Source organism: Triticum dicoccoides, chromosome 6B, assembly GCF_002162155.2.
Source record: "Triticum dicoccoides isolate Atlit2015 ecotype Zavitan chromosome 6B, WEW_v2.0, whole genome shotgun sequence".
NCBI classification, from domain to species: Eukaryota; Viridiplantae; Streptophyta; class Magnoliopsida; order Poales; family Poaceae; genus Triticum; species Triticum dicoccoides.
The window spans coordinates 157,512,133-157,529,109 of record NC_041391.1 but is presented as its reverse complement, the minus strand read 5'-3'; the positions used below and the strand labels follow the sequence as shown (position 1 = coordinate 157,529,109).

Here is a 16,977-nt window from a genome sequence, read left to right as displayed (position 1 = left end):
CCTCCCTCCTCTCCGGTGAGCTCCTCCTCCCTCCTCTCCGGTGAGCTCCTCCTCCCTCCTCTCCAGCGACCTCCTCCTCCTCCTCTCCGGCGAACTCCTCTCCGGCAAAAGACCATGGCAACAAGATCCAAAAACAGGAACAAAATTTGAGAATATTGTCATGCCAAAAAACAAGCAAAAAAAAACGAGCAAAAAATGGGCAAAAAATCACGATCCAGATCTAGATTCAAAATGGCGCATCACTAATGGCGCATCACAGGAAGGTGCGCCATTAGTATGCCGCGGTTACTAATGGCGCATCCAGTTGTGGTGCGCCATTAGTATCCAAAGCACCTGGCCCCTGGGAGGCATACTAATGGCGCACCGTGGCCTATACTAATGGGGCACCAGTGGTGCGCCATTAGTATACCAGATACTAATGGCGCACCACTGATGCGCCATTAGTAAAAATTACTAATGGCGTGCTGTTAGTGGCGCACCACAGATGCGCCATTAATGGCCATACTAGGTGCGTCATTAGTAGCGGTTTTTCTAGTAGTGGCATGGGGGTTATTATAACCTTGGTGTTCTATATCTAAAGGGTATTGGTGTAAAGAGGGATGTGATGACAGCATGCAATTATTTTCTTCGTGCAGTAAATGCTGGGCAACCAAAAGCTATTTATCAAGTGGCAAAGTTGTTCCAAAAAGGAATTGGTCTTAAGAGGAACCTCCATATGGTAATGACAATTATTTTGCTGTATCAATTGCTGAATTAAATCTTCCATTGTCACAATTATGTATGATGCTTCAATGAGCATTCCTTATCAAATCATCATCAGTGTATGAGTAAGGGATGCTCTCATGAGCCATGCGTAATTAGGCCACCATAGCACCTAAGATGCCCAATGAGTAGACTGTGTGTTGTGCCTCGACGCTTTTCTTTTTTCTTAGAAACCCGGTGGTGGAAGTCTATCTCAGTTCCATTATGAATTTATCACATCCGATATGGATATATCTTGCCAAACTTTCTAAATTGATTCAGTTCCTGAGGCTACAACCAAGTTCAACGGGTCCATAGGAATTATTTCCTACCAGTTAATGTCTCGCATAATATTTGAATAGTGTGTAGTATAAAGAAGTGTATTGAGTAACCAAGTGTTTTCTTATAGCAGATGATGTTGCTACAACACACTAGGCACAGCGGGCTCTGCTATATTTCAAGAAAGTCTTCAAATCAAAGAATCAATCTTAAAGTGAAGCATTCGAATTGCAAAAAGCCAATATGCTTACATTATAGATATAAAATGACGCCAAAACATATAAACCACACGACAATATCACTATTAAATTATTCAATCTTCATGCTCGCATGTAATGACAAACATAACTTGTTTTCACTTGTTTCTTTTATCCAAGCAAAGAATCTGATTTGGAACTCGTGCAGTAGCTTGTAAGAGTATTTGTATGGAAGTATTGCTGAATGCTCCGTGATAGAGTTGTCTGCTAGAATACGCCAAGCGTGCATTTTTTTTATGGTGCTATAGCAGGCCTATTTTATTTTATTTTCTTGCATGTGCACCATCTTTAGATTTAGTGTGTGTTTGGTTTGTGCCCCAGCTAGCCCAGCCAAAAAATTGGCATGACCTGTGTGAGGGCATGACCAAAATTTTGGTAAGTTAACATTGTTTGGATTGTAGCCAATGTACTTGCCAAAATTTTGATAAAATTGCCGAGACTTCATTTGGTTTGCCACTAGCTGAGTTACCAAATGCTTTGTAGGAGTAGCTGGATTGATTAGTGTTTGATTTGATTTTAATTTGGCTGTACCTCGAGCCAACAAAGAAAGAGACACATTAAAAAATAAGTTTTTCTGTACTATAGAAATCAATTAACTATAATAAGCCAAAAATAAACATTCAATAGTATAGAGAATCAAGATAATTAGTAGTGGTTTTGTGACCATTAGTCCCTACCCGCACAGAAGGAAAAACCAGTATAGTAACAAAACTATGTTGGGCAGCTGCTTACACGGGATTGATCCATCCAAACAACACGTCAATGTAAAAATCCATCCATGATTTCAAACAACTGCTCGGTCATCACGTAGCTACCCATGCGATTAATCTGCCGTACCGATGTCTTTTACTAACAAACACTCGACGGGAGCATGGTATAAAACCAAAAACGGAGCGGGACCCACATAAAGAGCGGGCGAGGGCATGCTGCCAATTATTTGGCGAGCATTTTCCACGCCCTCGCGCGCCCACAAATTGGCGAGAATAACACGCAGGCTTTCCACGCGGGCTGCGCGAGCCAATTTTTTGGTGCTTGTCCAAACGGCAGCCAAATCCCGTTGGCGAGCCGATTTTTTGGTAAGGCTGGTGTTGGTGGTAAACCAAACGTACCCCTAGAGTGTATGTGCTCTTTGTCATCTTTATGTCTGCTTGAATGGACTATAGTGTATTAATTAAAGAAGTGGCATGTAATGCTAAAGTATACATTTCCTGTTACAAGATTGAATAGAAAACCCTCTGCTCAGGCAGATCAAGCTGTTGTTTCTGTAGAGAAAGATAGAAGGCTGATTTACAGAAGCATTAATGCTATAACATACTTTTTCGGTTTGTTTTAATGATATCAATCTGTTATGATACAAATAGGGAAACATGAATTGTTCGAAATATTATTATCAAAGGGCTGAATCATTAGTCTTTCTTGTTTCAGGCAACAGTTTTGTACAAGTCTGTTGCTGAGAGGGGCCCCTGGAGCTCGATGTCTAGGTGGGCTCTAGAATCTTATTTAAAAGGCGACATAGGGAAGGCATTGCTCTTATATTCTAGAATGGCAGATCTTGGGTACGAGGTTGCCCAAAGCAATGCCGCCTGGATTCTTGATAGATATGGCGATGAACATATTTGCATGGGAGAATCTGGCTTCTGTTCAGATATGGAAAGACATCTCCGTGCACATGCTTTGTGGTGGCAAGCATCTGAGCAGGGTAATGAGCATGCTGCTCTGTTGATTGGCGATGCCTACTACTATGGCCGGGTATGTGAAATGGTCCTTACTGTTAGTTGGTATAACACGTTTCTCAAGTACCCTCTTGATCCTATCTAGATGATTGCAGGCTTCTGCTAAAATTACTTAACAAATTCACATAAAGCACCATATGTTGTAGGCTAATATTATATGTTGGAGATCTGGTCCTCATTTTTTGTTTCTTTCTCTTAGTATGATTACTACAGATTGTTAAAAACATGGTAAACAATAATATAAAGTGCCTTAGGTTTGTGTTCTGAATTTTGAAAAGAATATGGAGTTTATGTGGCACCAATACAAGCCATATGTTTGCACGCAATATAAGCCATCTGTCTCTATGAAGTTATGCACTTGTACATAATGTCTTTTGAGAGGGACCAACTGTCATGTTTGATGAGACAACTTCTCCAAAACCACTATTTGGATAACTAAGTAAAATATATGGCTTCTAAAATAAATTCACACATGAGATGTATTTGAAAACGGGATGCGCCTGCAACATAGTTGTGGAGTCTGGTTTTGCTTCTAAATTTGCTTTTGCATTTCAGAGGTACTAGGGGGCTGTGCGCTCTCTCGAGACTTTTCATAGTATCATTGCTGAAATCACATATTGAATCTGTCCTGTGTTACAGGGTGTAGGGAGGGACTATGAGCGTGCAGCAGAGGCATATATGCATGCTCAATCACAGTCTAATGCCCAGGCCATGTTTAACCTTGGGTACATGCACGAGCACGGTCATGGACTTCCCCTTGATCTGCACTTGGCAAAAAGATATTATGATCAGGCTGTGGAGGTGGATTCAGCAGCTAAGCTTCCTGTCATGCTCGCACTAACTAGTCTATGGATAAGGAAAAACTATGCTGGCAGTTTTATGGTAAGACATTATTTTCTCTTTGTATGGCTTAGTTGCATACAAGAAATAGGAAGTATCTGTATAGTTCACTTGTAGGTGTTTTCAAGTTCGTTTCCTTGTATGGTAATTTCTGTTGCCGTTTAAGCAGCTATTTATTTGGCAATCATATGCAATGAACCGTAGCATCGTCCAAACATAAGTTAATTTTTAGTTTTGAAATACCATGTTTGCAGCAATTCACAAACTGCCTCAGGCTTCAGTCTGTGCTTCTAAGCTTTTGATTTCTTTACCACCTCTAGTTCTCAGTTACCTGGAGTTATGCTCTTTCAAGATTGACACTACATATGCCAACTTGTCTGTTCATCCCTAGCCACCTGCTAGTTGATGTCTGCCTTTTGTTCTTACTATGCATGTCGTATTGAGTATTGCAATCATGCTAGATTGTTGTACTCCTTGCAGTTGGCATCTAAATCTTTGTTATTTCAGGTTAATTTTATCGACTCGCTGCCAGAGATGTATCCTGTAGTTGAGGAATGGGTGGAAGATGTCCTGATGGATGAAGGGAACGCAACAATATTGACTCTATTTGCTTGCCTTGTAACTGTCCTGTACTTGAGAGAGCGTCAGAGGCGTCAAGTGGTTGCAGACAACCCCCAACAGCCTGACGGTGCACCCAACTAATGCCAGATGAGGGGGCCTATGCAATGTGATTGGTTGAGGTACATATGGCTGTTTATTCTCAGTTTTAGCGTCCAAGTTTTTGTTGAAAAGCGGGAAGTGATGAAATGAAATGCTCATACTGGACTGGAGTCCTACAAGCGTGGAATGCTAATGGCTTTCTGAGGACAAAGCGTGTAAAACCGTGGCCAAGCCTAGACAACATTTGTATACCAAACTGACTAGGATATGAACTGGGTCGTAGATGTATGATATTGAGAGATGTTGTTGTTCCAGGTGAAAATTCACCATTCCTGACGTAGACATGTGCCTGTAAAAGTGTTGAAGAGTTTTTAAGAGCGCTTGTGTTACTTGGAACGTGCTAGTTCTGATGGTGTGTGCCTTGCACATCCTGTCTGCCTCCATGTTTTGTCCGCGTTTCTGGATGCAGCCTCGGAACTTTTAACTGGAGCCGATCATGAGCTGCTGACCAGAAACTTTCGCATGCGCGCAATGAAGCAATGCATGCATCAAATTTTCATCCATAGCCTGGTACACTTCACAGGCACAGCGGCCAATCTCTCTAATATCGCGATATTTCAAGCTGACAGAATCTGGAAGGATACCGCGATGTACTCTACACTCACAAGTGAACGATATGCAGATTTGATAGCATAGATTCTTGGTTTTGCTGTCGCGGTGTCGCCCATGCCAAGAAATCCTCGCCTCCTGATGAACTCAAAGGGATATTGATAACGGCATCCGCATCATGCGCAAAGAAATTTCCGATTTTTCTGGCGCCCATGCATCCTCACCTCCCGATGAACTCAACGGGATATTGAGTACGACACCTGCATAAGGCGCAAAGAAATTTTGGCGAATAATATCAGTTTTCCAACTACTGTTTTTTCTTTGAGGGGTTTTCCAACTACTGGTGTAATCATCAATAACATCGGAGACCTTTTTTAATGGAAGATTGCCCGTCCGGTCCATTGGTTTGAGAGTTGCAGTGTTTGGAATCATCTATCCGTCCAAATTGAGATGTTCGAGCACTCAACATCCTTTTTTTAGGAATAAAACTTGTATTACTCAATCATGGTATCTTTAGGGCATGGCCAGTGCTCCACGTTGGAGTGCTTCCCCGCTGTTCCACGTCGGATGCATGGTGAGAGAGAGAAAAAGAGTGCTGCTTGCAGAGGCTAGCGGTCTCTTGCAGGGAGCCTGATGCTTCAGCCAAAAAAATGAAAGGGAGAGGGAAGAAGCAAAAGCAAGGAGTAAAGCACCAGGACATGCGCAGCCATTGGTTTAAAGGAACAAGATGATGGTAAAGAGAAAGAGTACAAAAGGGACCACACTGGTTAATGGAACGGGTGCTTCATATATTTATTCCTAAGTGGATACTGGGGCAGCAGCATGGTGTTACCTCCATTGTACTCCCTCCGTCCGGAAATACTTGTCGGAGAAATGCATAAAAATGAACGTATCTAGAACTAAAATACATCTAGATACATCCATTCCTCCGGCGAGTATTTCCGGACGGAGGGAGTACATGCCCTTACAATCAACTGCAGCATTAAGGACCTTCGGTGGTCCTTACGCAATCCAGGTCATTGTTCTACCACCAACTCTAGTAAAATTTGCCAAAGAGATACTAGCCTTATTCTGGGAGGTTGAGACAGGAGTAATACAAGAATTACTACTACTAAGTAACTTCTTAACATCACGAACTAAGAAAGCATAAATTAATCTATCATCCTCCTCATTCTGGATCAACATTGCTGCATTGGCTGAATTCACCTCCACTCGGATAGGCATATTACTTCTTTGCATGGAAATCTCTAGGCCCTCCTTGCAAGCATATAAGGTCGCTTCTAAGGCCTCGCGACAGAAATACAGCCTCCTACAGGATGAAAATATGATGCTTCCCTCCTCATCCCCGAGGATCATGCCTGCACCTGCTTCGCCACCCGATCCAAACATTCCTGCAACATTTAATTTCACCCAGCCAAGCGTTGGTGGAGACCACTTCAGAAGGTCCGAAGATGGCCTATTAGAAGTTCTTTCTACTGGATCAACAAGGAGCACATGTTTCCCACTGCCCAACACCATCCCCGGATTCATTTTGATGCCCATTATCGATTCCAAATAGCTCTGAAGAAACCGGGCTGAGACCTCATTTGGTGGAGCTGGCTTATTATGAACTACTTCATTACGAACATGCCAAATCCTCCAGAATGTCAGCAACAACATACATCTGGACAAATGATCCAAAGGCTCCAAGACATGAAGAAGCCATTCTTTTCCCGTATTCATAATCGACTGAATATCCGGCAGATTCCATACTATGGCCATCTTTGCATAAAGCTGACGACTCCCTGGCATACCAAGAAAGGTGAAAATTATCTTCAATTTCCCTGAACAAATAGGACACTCCCCCTCGGCCTTGAGTCCATTTCTGTTCTTCCTCTGCCAAGTTGGCAAGGAGTTTGTTGCTACATGCCAACCAAAGTTTCTAACCGTCGGAGGTATATCGCATGACCAAATATAGTTCCAATAGAAGTGTGCACCAGATGGGTTACTGCTTGATGAAACTGCGCCACCTCTATGGGCTTCCTCACACGCGAAATCATACGCACTCTTAACAGAGAATTGTCCCCATTTACGTGGACCCCAAAACAATATATCCTTCGAATCCAATGATGCAGGCAACTTTAAGATTTTAGTCACACCGGCCATAGCAAAATGTTTCCTCAACAGTGCATAATTCCATGAGTCATTCTCATTCAACAAAATCGATACATATCTAATTCGGCACCTTCCCTGCGGGGAGAACAATTTATATGAATGAGGTCTTTGTAGCCATCTGTCCCTCCAAATACGAATTCTTATGCCATTGCCAACTCTCCATACCAATCCCTTTTTCAGTAATTCCAACCCATAGCTTATTGCTTGTCAAGTAGAGGAATTGTTGCCAGTAAAGACTGTATCTTCTAACCTCCCGTTGGGGTAATATATGGCCTTTAGGGGTTGAGCACACAAACTACTAGGCCTTGCAATTAATCTCCATGCTTGTCTTGCAAAAAGAGCTTGAACAGGAGATGGAACACTACATTCTGATATGCATCTAATCTTTGTGGATGAAGTTTGTGGATTATTTAAGCTTGCAAGTTTACCCGGAGATGAATTCAAGAGGAAGGTCTTCCCTTTATCTTTGAAGGGAAAGACATTGGCATGGTATAGGCTATGTGATGATACTGGATCTTGTAATTACAACCGACTGAAATTGGAATTTCATCAGAAGTTTTATCCTATGCATCTGGTTCATCGTGATCAGAATTATATATATAATTTTTGGCCTCGTGAAGGAGAAACTATCGCTCAAGCTTGGGGGAGGATTAAGTCAATGTTATATTCATGCCCCAATAATGAGCTCTCAAGGGAAATCGTTATTCAGATTTTTTATGCTCGGCTTTCTCGTAATGATCAATCCATGCTCAATACCTCTTGTACTCGCTCTTTTATGAAGAAGACTATTGAATTCAAATGGGATCTCTTGGAAAGAATTAAACGCAACTCTAAAGATTGGGAGTTCGACGAAGGTAAGGAGATAGCTATAAAGCTTGAATTTGATTGTGTTAAAACTTTTTATGGATACCGACGCTTTTCGTGAATTTAGCATAAAATATGGACTTGACTCTGAGATAGTAGCTTCTTTCTGTGAATCATTTGCTACATGTTGATCTCCCTAAGGAGAAGTGTTTTAAATATCATCCTCCCATTGAAGTAAAAGTAGTAGAACCCATTGAAGGTAGGGAAGAAACCACTACTTATAATGTTGATCCAGTTATTCGTACTGCATATATTGAGAAACCACATTTTCATGTTAGGATAAAAAGAACATGCTAAAGCTTCAACTATGGTTCGCAAGAGTTATACAAGAACACCTACACCCTTTGAACAAATTAAAGTTGGACCTAATGTTGCTATGGTTAAAGATATCTTGGTAGAAAATATTGATGTACATGTTATTTATTTCATTAATGAAGCTACTAGAATTGCCAAACCTGATGAAAAAGATAAACATAGACTTGTTGTTGGCATGCCTGTTGTCTCTGTTAAAATAGGAGATCATTTCCATCATGGCTTATGTTATGTGGGTGCTAGTGTTAGTGCTATCCCATTTACTTTATGGCTTTTTTTATTTCTGTGCCCATGGTTCCTTAGTTCTACTCATGCATCCCCACGATCTTAACTTTTGCTCACTTTTCCCCACTCCCTTGCCTAAAACCCTCAAAACTGGTCACAGCGGACGTTGCCGTCGGGTCAATGGCTTGACCGTTAACTCTGACGAGTGGGGCCGTGTAGGGCCGAGTCCACATTTTTACCGTTACGTGCTAACCAGTGGGGCCGTGTAGGGCCGAGTCCACATTTTTACCGTTACGTGCTAACCAGTACGGCCGCGAAACTGACACTCACTGTAGGTTCCCCTCACTGTAACTTGAATCAGATCGAGTCGCTTCCGTGCCGCCCCCTCCGTCGCCGTCGTGCCGCCTCCACCGCAGTCGTGCCGCCTCCACCGCATCTACCCTCTCTCCCCATCTAGGATTAGGAAGCGATGTCGGGGGAGCACCCCGTCCGGCCCATCGACCGTGGAGATGATTGGGTCGAATCAGAGGTGGATAATTCATGGATTCCACCTGGGTAAGCATCGTTTTGCTCTTAAATTGATTAGGAGATCCGTAAATTAGGCTGTATTTGACCACCATTAGCGTGAATCAGTGCAATTTATCTGAATTTTTTGGCCTAACTGCGCCCTTATCTTATTTCAACCGAATAGGGTTGATCCTGCACTTGCTTTTCGGCTGGCGGTTAGAACGGAAACTAGCGAGCTGCATGGAACTACACCGTGTCTAATTTATGGGGTTTTCTATCCTAAAGTGGTAGAAACCAGCGTTTCGTTCATAGATTTCCGTGAGGCACTCTGTTGTGAGTATCCATGGAGCCCTGCCGATGCCGTTGAACTGAGATATTTCGACAGTACCGAGCAAAGATTTGTCCCATTAACTTGTGATGAGCATCTGGGATTGCTATTTAGTTTGAATGCTGACAACCATTTCGGTAAAATCCATATCGATGTGCTTCAAGCACTCAAACAACTTATCCCAAAGGGGAAGGGTGTTCAGACATCATCTGTCTCTACTAATAGCGAGCATCCTCGCACTCCTTGTAGGTCGATACCAAGTAAACCTAGTGGTTCTGAAAGCCACAACATGTCGGCTGCCGCTAATTCTGCCACTTCTCCTCTCCTTTCTGCACCTGATGTAGAAGTAGATGTAGAGCCTAACGAGGAAGTGCCTCAACATGATGATGAGGATGAGATTTTATTCCCTAAACTGGTAGATAGAGTTAGTCAACAGGCAGTGGAAGATGAATATGCAGAGGAGCCTAGCATCCATGCTAGATTTTATGACACTGAAGATGAAGAGAGGGAGGAGAACATCGACTCCTTAGTTTTACAAGAATATGATGGTGAGGACATGCCAATAATTGAGTGGAACAGGGAGAATCCTAAGCTTACTCCAGGAACCGTTTTCAAATCGATGGTGGACTGTCGTAATGCAGTGACTACATATTGCATTCTCACTGAAACTCCTATGAAGTTGATAGGAGTGAGCCAAGAAGATTCACCGTTCATCGCCCTTATGATAGGTGTAGGTGGAGGTTGCATGCATCCACTATGCTAAAGAGCAAATTGATTCAGGTATTACAACTGAATTTTTTTATCAGATTATTTATCCATTCTATATTCAGATCATGTGTACTGTTTCTTAATTGTATTTAACATCATTTTTCATTTTGTTTCAGATAAAAGCAACCCACATGGGCACACTTTCCCACCTGGAGGGGGAGGGGGAAATGAAAAATCTAAGCTTGCAAAGGTTAGGTGGGTGGCAGATGCAATCTTGGATTGGGTGAGGGAAACACCAACAATTGGTCCAACAGCACTCCATGGGAAACTATTTGAGAGGTACAAGATTAATATATCTTACATGAAGATTTTCTATGCTAAGGAAAGGGCTCTTGATAGATTAATGGTCCATGGAATGAGAGTTTTCAGTTGCTTTACACATTCAAAGCTGAATTGGAGACGGCTAGTCCAGGGAGTGTTGTAGAGATTGAGAAGCATACAGTTAAGTACAAAATACAAGGGAAGGCACTAGAGAAGGAGTGCTTCAAGAGGGTTTTTGTTTGTTTCAAGGCTTGCTGGTAGGGGTTTCTGAATGGTTGTAGGCCCTATTTGGCTGTCGATGCAACTGCTTTGAATGGAAGATGGAGAGGCCAGCTAGTAGCAGCTTCTGCAGTTGATGGACACAACTGGCTATTCCCAATTGCATTTGGTGTGTTGGAGATAGAGTCCGAGGAGAGTTGGGTCTGGTTTCTGCAGTAGTTGTGCAACATTACAGGTACACCCTCAGGTTTAGTTATACACACAGATGCTTGCAAGGGTTTAGAAAGTGTAGTAGAAATTGTATTCCCTGGAGTGGAACATAGGGAATGTATGCGACACCTAGCGTAGAATTTTAAAAGACATTCAGAGGGAAAGTTTATGATGAGAACCTATGGCCAGCATCATACACATGCAGCTTGAGGAAGCATGAGCACCATTTGAGAGTGTTGTATGCTCACAATCCTTTGGTGAAGGAGTACATGGATGAACATCATGGAAAGTTGTGGTCAAGAAGCAAATTCAATGAAATATACAAAGTAGACTATGTGACCAATAACCTCGCTGAGTGTTTCAATGCAAAGTTCAAGTCAGTGAAAGGGCTTTTGTTGTGGCAAGCATTTGATAAGATCAGGCAGATGATCATGTTAAAGATGGCTCTTCGTAAAAGAATAGCAGAAACACAATATGTTGGCCATCTTATGCTCCCATCTCTGATTAAGGCATTGCATGCCAAGGCAAGAGGACTAAGGATGAAATGCATTCGCCCGTTGACATACGAGGCTGAGGTGATATACACAGACAGTAAAAATAGGGAATGGAGATATCTAGTGAACCTTGCAACTAATGAATGTAGTTGTAGGCAATGGCAGATCCGCGGGAAGCCGTGCATACATGCCCTACATCTCATGACTGTTATTGGAGGCAAAGATGGTGAGGTTGATCAGTATTGCTCAGAATATTTCTCTGTTGCCAAATTTAGGGCTGCTTATGCTGAAAATGTGCCTACACTCTTGGGAAAAGACCAATGGAACATAGTAGACCCAGGGTTCAAACTCTGTTCTCCTGTACTGACTAGACCACCAGGAAGACCAAGGAAAAACATGATAAGAGCTGGTGAAGAGGGCCACGTAAAAAAACAACGTAAGTGCAAAAGATGTGGTATCCTAGGGCATATTGCTAGGCATTGTACCAATCCATTTGATGCATCATTTGGAGAAGAGGAACAATGGGCAGCAGCAAATGCAGAGGAGAATGCAGCAGCAGAGGAGAATGGAGCAAGTTTAGAGGAGAATGCAGCAAGTTTAGAGGAGAATGCAGCAACAGAGGAGAATGAAGCAACTAAAGTAGCAGCGAGGTACGTGTGCAACATTTCCCTTTTTTGCATTTGTTCTCTTTTTTATCGATGACTAAGCTCAATTTGACCCAGGTCTAGGTTAATTAGAGGCACATGATAGAACACACCAAGATAGGAAGAAACTTCATCGGTTGAACCATCATCTGATGCCAAACCATGGCTTATGAAGGTTTTGAAGCTATAAGAGAGTAGGAAGTTATTTTTTATGAAGTTCCTTTAAGAATGAGTGAACCCACAGATGATCGTCAACTGGTCATCACTTGCTCGGTCAGTCAAAGCTTAACAAAACTGCCACCACCAGAAGTGAAGATTAGAAGCAACAAGACAGCTCTCAAAAGCACAAAATATCCCAGCCAGGGAAACCAGAAGCAAAGGTTAACCCATCCCAGAACACAAGGAGGAAGGCAAATATTTGAATTTGGACTTGAATGGAAGTCATAAGCTTTGAACTTTAAGGATTTGTAATAAGGGTGAAAACTTCTAAGGTGTAATAATTCTATTTGTAATTTGATGTGAAATTTGAGGTAGAATTTGAATTTTATGCAAACTTTGAATTGTAGGCAAACTTTGAATTTGAACCAACAGTTGAAGTCCATTCCCCTGTGGCGTGAGTTGCAAAGTTTGCTTAACTATTATAAAGGTTAGGTGATCAATTCGATCTCTTTTGCATGGTAAAACTTGTATTCATGAGAATGTGCTCCGAATGAGCTCCCAAGCTAGGGTAAACAACCCCATTTGTAATCAAGTTTTTTTGGACCTACTCCAAATGAGCCGAATATTTTTTATTAACACCTATACAATCTATATAGTGTAGATTCGAAGAATCACTATTTATTGAATTAATCTTTCTATTTTTACATTTTTTTGAAACAAATATACTTTAATAGAAAACCATTAAAAACACGTTTAAAATATGAAAATGGAAAACTAAGTTCAGATCCTTCTTATTCACTTTGAAATCAAGCTTTGTTGATTTTTTTGATTTTTTTAAATTTTCAAAAACCGAAGGGAACCCTACCTCTTCTCCTTGGTCTCTATGAAACATTGTACATGATAGCTGAAGGTTTTTTTTATGAAAATATCCATAGACAAAGTTTATGATTTTTAGTGGGTAAACATGTCACACAAGACAACATTGTGCGCAGGTTTTATATTTTTTTTGATTTTTTAAAATTAATGATGCTCATTTGATCTCGATCGTGCGAGCTAGTTTTTTTTTGTAAATGTCCATATACCAAGTTTAGTATTTTTCCTCGTTAGTGTGTCTTATAAAATGACGAACGACGAAGGTTTCATTTTTCGGTTTTTTTAAAATTACTTATGCTCAGTCAAAGCCTTGGAAACCATGTTGACCAGCTCAAAACCCCTCTAAACCCCGCCGGGTTTTGCCTAACCCTAGCTTCAAACTGCAGCCGTCCGATCATACCCTAGCGCCAAGCGATAACCCTCAAATATGGTCTTCTAGAAGGAATTCCGAGGGCAGGCTGCATGCAGGCTCCGCGCCGTTGGATCACAAGGATGGCTCCGCATCATTGGATCGTTGGGCGGTCCGTGAGAGGTGATCCGCGAGACTTGTTGGTTGTGCCTCCCCTTTCTTCTACTGCTTATTCTGCGGCGACGAGAGGAGCCACTCCTCTGTTTCTTATTCTCCGGCGACGAGAGGAGCCACTCCTCTGCTTCTTCTTCTCCAACGACTATGGGTGATATGTCGAGCTCCACTTCAGCCTTCGCCCCTCATGGACCCAGTATGGTCCACTTCCCATGGAGCGATGTCCTGACTGCCCATGCAGCGCGCCACTGATACGGTTGACTTTCAAGGAGGTCAAGAATGGCAACTATGGGCGCGAGTTCGTGAAATCGAGAGCAAGCCAGAGGGGAGGTTAGATCTCATGATTTTTCTCTGATTTCTTTTTCTATTTGCTTTTAATTCTTTTTCGATCTGGGATTTAGGGTTCATGTTTTCATTTCAGATCGTGAAGAAATGCACACATTTTGAATGGTTGGATGACTACATTAAGCGGATTAAATTCAATGGAGCCCCAACCCGGGAGCTCAATCTGCTGTCAGCAACAATGAATTTGGTCTCTCAAAGTGCTTCTCTAATAGTTGGGGATGCAGATCTGAAGGGGGAATTAAAGAAGATGAACAAGAACTTGAAGAAGATGATTCAATTGAACAAGCAGGCGAATCTGATAGGTTTAGGATTTTATCCCTTTTATTTTTGTGTAGTTGCTCTAGGATTTGCTTACTTGCTGGTCATCACTCGTTAGAGATGTTATTAGTGTGGTGTCATGTGCTCTAGTATTTGGTTAAATTTGTGGATCATGTGCTATACGATTTGCTTAAATTTGTGGATCATGTGCTCTATGCTCTGTGTTGCTTAATTTGTGGATCTTGTGCTCTATGCTCTGTGTTGCTTAATTTGTGGATCATGTCAGTTTTGTACACCTTTTGTTTCTTCTGTTTCGTCAGACAACATCGACCGTAGAAGAAAAAAAACATAGTTCTAGGGCCCAAATTGAAACACTTGAAACTAAGCTCTGGTTGGGCCGTCTCATTGTGTTGAGGGTCGAAGGCCCACAAAGATAAAAGAGGCCTAGAAAATAGTGCACATGCTGGCTTTGTTTTTTTCCTTGAATATTGCCATGGTAAATCCAATTATTTCCATGCCGAACATAAATACTTCCTCCTTCTCAGTTTATAGGACATGCACGTAGTTTTAGGTTAACAATTCAACTAGCTAAATATGTATTATATGTGGTGAAAAATATATGTTTAGAAACTACATCCTCTTAAGTATCTAGTGATATAGTTTTGGTGACATATTACACATATTTAATTAGTCAAATCGATGACCTAGAACCACGCACATGCCCTATAAACCGAGACGGAGGGAGTAGTGCATATGGTAAATCGATTTATTGTTGGACTTGCCCATATCAAATTTATTTGTACATATCGTGGCAATTTCCTTCTATATATAGCCTACAGCACACCACTTGAATTTTCGGGTCCCTTGATTTTTTGAGAGCATGTCAGACTTAATTATGTAGATCATGATATCCATCCGAAACCACGTCTAAAATAAAGTCCAGTGGCACCATTAGCCATCATATCCATCTAGAGAGCATTTTTAGGGATCAGCTACGACACCATATCCATCTACAGAGCATATCTATGGCTCGGCTACGGCACCATATCCATCTACCGATATCTCACATAGCAATCATACATCCATAACATAGAAAGTAGCAACCATAGCATACTTCTTACATAAAACATAGGGTGCCCTAACCCATATCATAGGCCACAAACTATACACAAGTTAGCTTGTTTTTGTTCATACAATATACGAAATAGGGCCACCAACAATTCAAAAAAATTAGCTAGTTTTCATTGAGGATACCCTTTCAATGATTGATTTAGCAGAAAGGCTCATGTACAACACCATATCCGTCTAGCGAAATCTCACGTCAAATAAGATAGAAATAGCAAGCAAAACACATATAACCAACGACATATCAAATAGGATCAAATAAGCGTAGCAAGCATAACATAGTTCTTACGGGATAACACGACATAGATTAAAAGTTCACGGTACAACCAACGACATAATAAGATAGAAATATATAAAAGATAAAAAGCCCTAACACCCGAGGGCAAGACAAGCTCACGAGACCAGGCCTTCACCACCATCTTCATTGTGCCTCCTCTTCACCGCTCCTCCTCTCCATACCGTCCTGGACGATGTACTAGGGGAGGCTGTGCATACCGCCGCGGGTGGGGAAGATGCAGCCAAAGTTTGTGAAGATGTTGTGGGTTGTGAATGCGATGAATTCACATCCAAACCAAAACACCTTGCCGAGGAGGTAGCACGCATCAAATCTGTTGGTGAAGGTGATGGTGAGCCCTATCGGCGGAGTCCTGGAGTTTGGACGCACTTCCTCCAGTCGGAACATCACCAGCGAGCCTGCCGGGAGGTGGGCGAAGCCCGCACGGAGGAACCATTTGGGAAACCCCCTTGCACCCCTCCAATGTGAGAACATCCACACGTGGAGCGTCCTCTCCACGACGACGCCGGCACCATATCCATCTACCGATATCTCACTTCAAGCATACATCTATAACATAACCATAGCATACTTCTTACATACAACAGTGCCCTAACCCATATCATAGGCCACAAACTATACAAAAGTTAGCTTGTTTTTGTAAATACAATATACGGAATAGGGCCACCAAAAATTCAGAAAAATTAGCTGGTTTTCATTGAGGATACCCTTTCATTGATTGATTTAGCAGAAGGTCATGTACATCACCATATCCATCTAGTGATATCTAGAGAGGGAACCCCGTTAAACATTTTCAAAATCCTCAAAAACCTAACAGAAAAAAAGATACGGGGCCATTAGTATGTTCCCTCCTTCAAAATTCAAAATAAGTCAAAAAAATAAATAAAAAATTACTAATGGCGCACCTGACCATGGTGCGCCATTAGTATCTTCCCGCCTTCAAAATTCAAAATAAATCAAAAAAATAAAAAAAAATTACTAATGGCGCACCTGCCCGTGGTGCGCCATTAGTATCTTCCCGCCTTCAAACTTCAAAATAAATCAAAAAAATAAAAAAAATTACTAATGGCGCACCTGCCCGCGGTGCGCCATTAGTATGCCGTATATATGGCTAGTCCTCTCCTCCTCTCTTCATTTCATCTTCCCTTCTCTCCTCCACCATACTTCTCCTCTCCTGTGACCTCCTCCTCCTCTCCGGCGACCTCCTCCTCCCTCCTACCTCCTCCCTCCTCCCCTCCCCTCCCCTCCCCTCCCCTCATGGTTTCTTCTCCCTCCCCTCATGGTTTCTTCTCCC

At 42.0% G+C, this 16,977-nt stretch overlaps 1 protein-coding gene across 1 annotated transcript in view; it reads left to right on the top strand.

The window, feature by feature from the left end:
* The window catches only part of LOC119322701 (ERAD-associated E3 ubiquitin-protein ligase component HRD3-like), a 10,705-nt gene extending 5,799 nt beyond the window's left edge, over positions 1-4,906 (top strand). The window contains exons 3-5 of the mRNA XM_037596197.1: positions 2,703-3,026; positions 3,650-3,892; positions 4,358-4,906. Of these exons, the coding sequence (XP_037452094.1) occupies positions 2,703-3,026; positions 3,650-3,892; positions 4,358-4,552 (762 nt within the window). The 3' untranslated portion in view covers positions 4,553-4,906. The remainder of the gene's footprint in view (positions 1-2,702; positions 3,027-3,649; positions 3,893-4,357) is intronic.
* The last annotated feature ends 12,071 nt before the right edge of the window (positions 4,907-16,977 follow it).